This window comes from Lipophrys pholis (assembly GCF_963383615.2).
Source record: "Lipophrys pholis genome assembly, chromosome: 7".
NCBI lineage: Eukaryota > Metazoa > Chordata > Actinopteri > Blenniiformes > Blenniidae > Lipophrys > Lipophrys pholis.
The window spans coordinates 30,121,636-30,130,654 of record NC_137638.1 but is presented as its reverse complement, the minus strand read 5'-3'; the positions used below and the strand labels follow the sequence as shown (position 1 = coordinate 30,130,654).

General features: G+C 45.2%; 1 protein-coding gene across 1 annotated transcript in view; it reads left to right on the top strand.

Moving 5' to 3' along the window:
• Nucleotides 1–1,852: 1,852 nt before the first annotated feature.
• The window catches only part of znf608 (zinc finger protein 608), a gene marked incomplete at both ends in the record, with an annotated part of 65,083 nt that continues 57,916 nt past the window's right edge, over nucleotides 1,853–9,019 (top strand). The window contains 4 exon segments of the mRNA XM_080467463.1: nucleotides 1,853–1,857; nucleotides 3,916–4,009; nucleotides 4,011–4,122; nucleotides 4,125–4,780. Coding sequence (XP_080323589.1) covers nucleotides 1,853–1,857; nucleotides 3,916–4,009; nucleotides 4,011–4,122; nucleotides 4,125–4,780 — 867 coding nt within the window.

Here is a 9,019-nt window from a genome sequence, read left to right as displayed (position 1 = left end):
AGGGTAACTTTTGTGATTGATATTAGGAATCTTAAAACTCTAAATAAGTGATATGCAATATTTTAGAAGGTACAAAAGATTGCATATAACTCGTTTAGAGTGATATCCATGTGTGGACTATTTAACTGACCTAGAAAGAAGAGACGGCCAGAATAAACCTGAAAACCTGTGTGTGTGTGTGTGTGTGTGTGTGTGTGTGTGTGTGTGTGTGTGTGTGTGTGTGTGTGTGTGTGTGTGTGTGCGTGTGTGTGTGTGTGTGTGTGTGTGTGTGTGTGTGTGTGTGTGTGTGTGTGTGTGTGTGAGAGAGAGCCTGACTTCAGCCCCCTCACACAGACTGTAACGACAAATGTTGCACTTTGAAATACAAACAATGTTCAGCGCTTTGCTGAAGCCTGTTTTGTTTTCTCAGCCTCTTCATGTTTGGCTGCTGGCACTTCATTTACTTCATTTTCTGTATAATATCAGTTATAACATGCTGGGCATTTGTATGTTGTGATCTCTACAAACATTGTGTTTATAGGGAGATACAATTTTCACCAAATAACAAAGAGTAACAACTCAGATGATAAGAGGTCACAGAGAGAGGAAGGTTATCAGTTATGTGTAATGAGTGTTAGGGGACATTGCTCTTTTGAATGATGGAAGACGACACTGATTCCTTTAAACTTACAACCATAACATGGAGCTTTAGTAGAAGCCATTTACACTTCTTTTATTGTACTAATAGTCAAACAACAGTACAACCAGACCAGTCAAATTCACAAGTCCTGGATATTTACGGACTTTAAGGTCCCAAACTGTTCCGTCTAAAAATGATAAATAGTCCATCAAACTAAAGCAACTTACACTGTCTTGAATGTCACTGGTCACCTGATGTACACTATAGAATGAGTGGATTCTTACCTGTGACATCCTCTGTTGGACGGAGTACAGCCTGGCGTGGACACTGTGCCTCTCCTTTTTAAATGAAGTGAGTAGTGAGCGCTGAAGTTCTCCATTGGAGCAGCAGAATTATCAGATCGGTCTATGAACAGGCTCCCTTGACTCCTGTCCTCGCATCATAAACTAATGTCATCCGTGTTTGAGTGGATCCAGTGAATCATGTGAAATCAGCTGCTTCCCTTCTAATAAATGCAGCAGGACTTGAGACAACACATGTCCTCGGTCCATAGAACAGTCTACTGCGGGTGTTTGTTTGCTTTGCTTCCGGAACAGTGTCAACAACGTCATATAGACTTTCAGCTGACCCTTCTTCTTCCTCACTGCGATGGCTCACTTATCTATGTTAAAGCAGCTGCTGTGTTGTGCACCCCCTCTGCAGAAACATGTATTTCAAACATTTTACAACAAGTTAAGAAATACAAGCAAAACTGAAACTGAGAGCTTGAACAGTTTAAACAACAAGAACAGAATAAAGGTAAATAAACAGGGAGATGTCAAAGTCACAGACACAGAAAGGGATTGGAAATAAAAAAAGTAAAAGTGGCACATTTCACTGGGAGTAACCCCTGAAAAATGTGTAACTTGTGCAAGGAGTCAGAGAGAAAATGAACTTGGATCAATTGACTGAGTTTGAGTGTGAGTGGCTATGTGAGCCATCGACAGGAGGTTCCTCAAAATCTAAGGCTGAAGCCAAAGTGGCCGTTGTTCCTGGACCGAGCGCTTCAGCCATGGATTCAGAACTTCTCAGTCACATCTGCAAAGATGTTTTCCGAAATGGAAGAAGCACCCATTTAGGGATGCACTGATGTCAATATGAGTATCGATATCGGGTCTGACACTGCACAAAGTATTGTGACGTCATCCATCAGCAATGGATGCTACATGCTACATGCTACATGCTACATGCTACATGGAGTGAGGGCTGTGGGTGAGGCTACAGGCATCACTATTAACATTGCAAATGCTTTTGGAAGAGTCTGTTTTACTCCTGAACAAAAGTTTCTACTTCAGTGAAGTTACTGAAGTTCACTTTCATGGGGTGCAGTGCGAAAGCAGACTCACAACCAAGATCCATTTGAAGTTTATTTAGATCAGTAGGAGACACAAGTGTCCAAACGGGTAATCCAGAGCACAAATCCCAAACCAGAGCAGAGTCCAAAAACATAAACGAGAGTCAATGGAGCTCTTTTTAAACGGATTCTTTAAAAAAAAAGAAAAGATAAAATTTAAACTGCAAACAGCATTGAATGGGTCCTCACATCCTCGCTGCTCTTGGTACACTCGCCTGACATTCCACCATTTTTCCTCCTGCTGCTGACTGCTTCTGTATAATGCAGAAACTTGAAGATATAATGCAAATATTTACATCTATGGCCAATTTAGAGTTAGCGCTCTTCACCTCACAGCGAGAAGGTCCAGGTAAAAATACCGACCGGGGCTTTTCTGTGTGGACTTTGCATGTTCTCCCTGTGTGTGCATGAGTTTCCTATTTCAGTCCAAAAACATGCCTGCCAGGTTTATTGATGACCCTAAATTGTCCCTAAGTGTGAATGTTAGTGTGTTTGGCTGTATGTTTGCCCTTTGATAGACCAGCGACCAGTCTGGGCTGCATCCTGCCCTCATTCAGAGTTAGTTAGCATTGGCTCCAGCACCCCATGACCCTGCACAGTTAAGCCTTAAGATGGGTGGATGGATGAATGTTTTTAGACTTTAGAATAACCAGATTACCTAAAGAAATTTCATAGAGAAAAAAAATGCCCGGGAACAAGATAATGAATCATTCCATCAAGTTAATAATGCGAGGGAACAAGATAATTTAATCCGTGGACATGAGTTAATTCCCTCAAGTTATACTGTAGTATAACTTGAGGGAATTATGGAGGAGCCGGCGGCGGCTGTGCTGCAGAGCTCCTGCTGTCACATAGTCAGCTGATTCAGATATAGAATTTAGAAGCAGTTCTCCGTTCTTTGTAATTAACTTCACTTCCAGGTCTTGTATGGCGTTATGACCACAGGCTGAGGTCTGCATGAGGCTGCAGGGGGCGCTCTACTATGAAGCGCCCCATTATTATTTTCTACCCACAGAACTTCTTTATAATGAAGCCAGACTTTTGGTTCATCAGGAACTACTAAACAAACTACATACGACTGTAAATGAAAGCTTGGATTTGTTTAGACATAAAATGAGCCTTTTAATGGCTTCATGTGAAAGAGAACTTTAATCAGAGTGTGTGGTAGGTTGCCAATGGAGCAGCGTTCTATCATTCTACACCTCCATTCCTCCATGTTGAAGCTTTTGATTCAGACACGTCCAGAAATAAAGAGAAAGGAGCAGAAATTCACTATGTAATGCTGAAATGTTGAAAAATAAGCCCAAAGCTCATTTATTTATGGTAAAGAGGAGAGACCTGAGGATAAGATCCTCTCTTTTAGGATCAAGGTGAGTTTAACACGTCTGTATTTCACATGCTTTAGTTAGAAAACACCAATATCTAATGTGCTCCGTATCATTTCCTCTCAAAGCTCCAGAACAGCAAATATGATTGGATGGAGGAGACAATGGTGAAAAAAACATAATACGAGGGAAAGAGATAACAAGTTGTTCCCTCAAGTTAATAATGTGAGAGAACGAATTCCAATCTGGCCACGGATTAAATTATCTCGTTCCATCGCATTATCAACTACGCGTTTTTATTATCTTTTCCTCTATGGCCACTCCGGGGCTCCATACCCTAGATTCTATGAGCATGAGCCAGTTTTTGTGTCTGACAGGCCCCACTGCCTGCTGTCATTCATTGTGCTGTGCTGACAGCGGCAGTGGGCCTGATCCAGCGCCCTGTGGCACTCCGGCGCTCGTGTGCCACACTGCGCCCTGACAACGACTCGAATGCTGATTATTGTGGAGATCAACAAAGGAGACAAGGGAAGGAGGAGATCGGGGGAATGGGGGGGCCGCTGACTGACTGACTACAGGGAGCCATCACCTTCCTCCTCCTCCTCCTCCTCCTCCTCCTCCTCCTCCTCTTCCTCCTCCTCCTCCTCCAACGCCTCTGGCTCAGCAGACAGCCAGACACGCGGCCCTGCCCTCGCTCCAGACCCGGGCACCAGGCGGAGGAGGGTCGGAGCCGAAGAGAAACGCCCGGAAGCGGAGCTCAGGGAGCGGGAGGCGGGCGGCAGCGGCTGTCGCGTGGCGCGGCGGCGCCGCGGCGGCGGTGAGGCGTGTCCCGGTGTCGGTGCGCAGCGGCGGCAGCGTCGGGAAGCTCAAGGACGCAGCGGAGGAGGTTCGGAGATGATATCCGCCCTCGGCCGGGACGCGGACGGCGGCGGCGTCCCGGAGGTGACCGCGGTTAAAGCCAAGGAGGAGCGGAAAGGAAAGAACGTGATCCGCGGCTGGAAGAGGGACCGGGACCGGGACCGGGACCGGGACAGAGACGCGCCGGCTGGCCGGGCGAGGAAGGAGAAGCCCGGTGATGCTTCTCCTCCTCACCCTCTTCCTCCTCTTCATCCTCCTCCCTCCGTCTTCCTCCCCTCCTCCTCCTCCTCCTCCTCCTCCCTTCCCGAGCATCATCTGTGCCGCGACGGCCCCGGACTCTGCCGCTGTGCAGCGCCGGACTCCCGGACCGCTGGAGACAACAACGTCAACGTCAACAACAACAACAACAACAATAACAACAACAACAACATCATCATCAGCAACAGCGGGACTAACGGAACCGGGCCCGCCTGCAGCAACAGAAGCGCGCTGGATTGTGGAGTTAAAAGCAGCGGCGGAGGCGCTATTGTTGTCAGGCGGCAGCATGACGACACGCCGGCCGCCAAGAAGCACCGGGGAGACAAGGTAGGAGGCTTTTTGTCTCTGAACACCGTCACCATCCGCCTCATCTGCCAGCGTGTGGACAGAAAGAATCCAGCACGGGCCGTCAGGTGCAGGTGTGCAGGCCACAAAGACGCCTCACAGCATCAGCACCAGCAGGGAGGTTAGGTATGGATGAGGACTGCCTCCATCATTTTATTGCGTTAACATGCTGTATGTGCAGGGTTAGGATACAGAGTGACAGCAGTATTTCCTCCTTCTCCATCCATACTCCTCTCCCTCCTTTCAGAAATATTCAATCCGGTCCTCCTTGATTCATTCATGGCAACAACAACAACAGCAATAATAATAATAATAATAATAATAATAATAATCTCCTGTCTCTTTTTCTGAGTGTGCACCGTCTTTGTTTGCTCACTGTGTTGGGGGGGGGGGGGGGGGGGGGGGGGGGGGGGGGGGGGGGTGTTAATCCTCACAGAGGGAGATGACAGGATTTTAAAATCAGACAGGCTGGATGGCAGAGACACTCCAGGTCCAGTCATCTGAGGGCGTCACAGGGATGTCTGAGCAAACTGTTTTTCTTCTCATAGGGAGGGAGGGGTGTTTTTAGGAGACGATGGAGAGGTGGATGAAGAGAGATGTATGGTGTGTGACAACAGAGGACACAGGTTGAAAAAGGCAGATGGAGGACGTCCAGAACGAGTTTTTAGATTTTTTTTTCTCCTCCTGTAGGCAGAATTAGACGAGGAAAAGGCAAAACGGAGACACCCTCCCTGCTGCTGATAGATGCTGCTAACAGGAGACGCTCTGGCCTGCTCTGACTGCTTTGTTTATTTGTTGATCTGAAGGATTCCCGTTCAGGCACACACAGTCACCTGGAGTCTCCAAGTCATTCCCCATCAGCCCTCGATTTGGACTCCACGAAGCTGCTTATTTGTAATGTCGTTACGGAACAACTTATTCAACTTTCTTATGGAGTAAAAACCTTTTGTTTCTGACCCCTGTAGTCCACTTCAATGTCCATGGAGACAGGAAGGCATATAATGCATATAATGGAGGTGGATATTATGCAAATATCTAACATCCAAAGGTGGAGTCTTTTGTGTGATTTGAACATATGATTCCTCGTCATTTCTCAAACAAGAAATCTTTAATGTGGTGGAATTCACGTCTTACTTACTCCTAATGGCCACGATCATGATGAACTCTTTAACATGTCCTTCAGATATTTTGTAGTACAAATACTGTATTACACTTGTAGACTAAAACCACAGAAAATATATTTGTTTGGAGAGTGTTGGGCAACTCTGAACCGGATAATGTGGTACAGAATATGGTTGGATGGTAACTGGTGTACTTCCTAGTCTCGGTCAAATTATTTAGAAAATGATGATTATTCCAAGTGAACGGAGAAGCGATTGGGTTTAGTTTAAAGAGTGTGGATCAAAAAGTTCAGGTGCAGTTCAAAAGACATCAAGTTAAGAACAAAGTCTCAGATTTTTAGACATTTTCAGACAGAATTTAATGAATAGGATCTAGTTTTAAGAATCTGGGTCTTATTTGAAGAGTCAGTGTCTGACTTTTAAGGAACTCAGGCCTCATTTACTCGACAGCATTTCAAGTGAAAACTTTTCAGGAAAGGTTCATGTTTCCATGGCAAAGTTCTGAAAGCGTTGTCCTGTTCCACAGCAAGGGCAGAAACACTGAAAACAATGTAGTTAGCGTGCCACGCCAGGAGTTGGTGCTGTTAGTTGTTTGCTGCCTGTTGTTTTTGTAATGAAACCTCACGCACATGCGTGCTGACAACAACACGTTATAAGCATTACCAATGGGAGAACACAGACATTCACATGGACGATGAAGTTGGATTGCTATTCCAGTGACTGTCAACTATAAAACTACCAAGTCCCAGGAGAAGATGGACTGGGAGTCACGGCACTCTGGAGGCAATCATTGTTATTGTCCATCTACTGAGCATGTGCAGAACAACTATTTACCACAGCTGTGGTGTGCATGTGCAGTCGCAGTGCTTCTTCTCTTTACACAGTTAAGGTCCTGGAGCATTTCCAGAAAGTTTTGTTTTGGCCTGTTTACATGGCGATGGAGCCCGAGTGTTTCCGAAAAGTTCCAACTGGGGAGCTGTTTCCAAAATGTTGCTCTGTCAGTGGCTCTGAACACCATTGTCAGGGAAAATGGACGCCCAAAACACAACGAAAGCCAATGTCCAGGTGTTTAAAGTTGTAAAGGTTCCAGGTGTGTTATGAAAAGGTCATATTTTGATGGCTGGTGTGTCCCGAAGAGTGTCTTCCTACCTTACAGAGTCCAGGCATGTTTTAAAGAGTTCACGACTGACCTACTTTATACTTCAATTGATTTATTTTGGGACAGGAAGTTAAAGGTTTGTGACATGAAACACAAGCATTTTTCATCGGTTCATTCAGTACATGTGACTAAAACTGACGCGCTTCAGTAAGTTCAGAAATTAGATGAAGCATTTATCACGACTGAATCATTGATGCTTTCAGGCCAAACGTGACATTTTGACAATATTGACCGACATCAATGACAACTCTAGTATCTTCATGGAAATAATAAAACATCCTTTAGAGTCAAATAAAGCTATGGAGACGACGCTCAGAAAAAGGCTGACAAACATCAACCATCAGAAAAATAGGTGAGGAAAAATCAAGAAATGCAACATGTTTGCTCTGCATTGCCGCGTCACTGAGGAACAGATTGGATAATCTTGTAGCCTTCATGGTTCAGCTCTGTAGCCACATCATTCAGGGCTGCCTGCGGTTCAATCTGTAACTTCAATCCCACTCTGTTCATTTCTGTAAATTATCATGTCACCTCAGGATGCAGTTAAATCCGAGGCCTCAGTGGCTCAGAGCGACAGCTCAAGTCACTGAAACCTGCACTGTGACTGCTGTCCACCAGGACCATCAGTCTTCTGATAAAACATCTTAATTCAAGCACAGGCAGCTTTGCTGTTTATCCACAGCTTCAGGCTAATCTCCACTTTATTTCCCTTAATTGTTATGTCAGCTGAAGCATGGAGCTGAGGAACCCAGGTCTGGTGGGAGATACAGCTCAAGTCACTGTGAGCTCGACCAGGATGGATCATGACTCAGTCCCAGATGACAGACAGGATGGTCCTCCATGTGGCCAAAAAATTCACAACCAGTGCAGCTAACTTTGGCTTGTAGTCCAGTGTGACAGGCACTTTGGTTCTGTTTCGGTCTTCATTACACCTACTGGTAATTCCAGGTGGCCCTTTATGAGCAGGTGAAGTCGAAGTTTCCATTGTTCAGAGCATCAGCCTAAGTCGATGTAACGCCCACCGGGACTGCCTCTGTTAGAGCCAGCTTCACCTCCCTGAAGGCCATCCCCGTCATTAATGGCTTCTCTTGTTGGTCATTAGAGACGAGTTAAGTTAAGGTCTCTTTAGCCTATTTTGCACTTTACTACACTTAATGTTTGTTGACTCCGCATGTCGGGACAGCTCTGGTCTCCAGGTCTTGTCAGAGCTACAGAACACTGTGGGCCTGCTTTGCAGTAGGAATGTACTGATAATACTTCATTAAAGGATGAGTATGAGTACGAGTATCAACCTTTAGTTACTTGCCAATACCAAGTACCTATTAAATGCCATAAAGCCTAATTTGTACTCCATACTCAAAAGACAGCCTCTGTAACGACGCTACGTGTCAATTTGAGATCCAACTGAGCCTGTTCCTGGTTTGAGATTGCAGAAGTTAATCACAGTTAATTATGCAGCCAACAGCAAACCATCACACCCTGGATGAAAAAGAAAGACATAATTGTGGGTAATCATGACGATCGATTCTATTCTATTCTATTCTATTCTATTCTATTCTAGTAATGTCAAGGCACTTTTACAGAGAAAAACAAACATTTCCAGATTGTTGGGGTTTTTCTGGTGGAAAGGAAAAACTGGAAAGGGAAAAACTCCCTTTTAACAGGAAGAAACCTGCAGAACCAGGCTAAGGGGAGATTTTCTACAGAACCAGGCTAAGGAGAGATTTTCTGCAGAACCAGGCTAAGGAGAGATTTTCTGCAGAACTAGGCTAAGGGGAGGAGATTTTCTATAGGGTCAGAGGTGACGGCTCTCTGCTGTTTCGGTTGGGGTTTGGGGACAGAAAGAGACAATATTTACACAATATTTCAAGTGAAAATGTTGTTTTTGCCTTTTCATTTCAGAAAGGTGTGATGTTTACATGGCGATGTTTAGAAAATGAC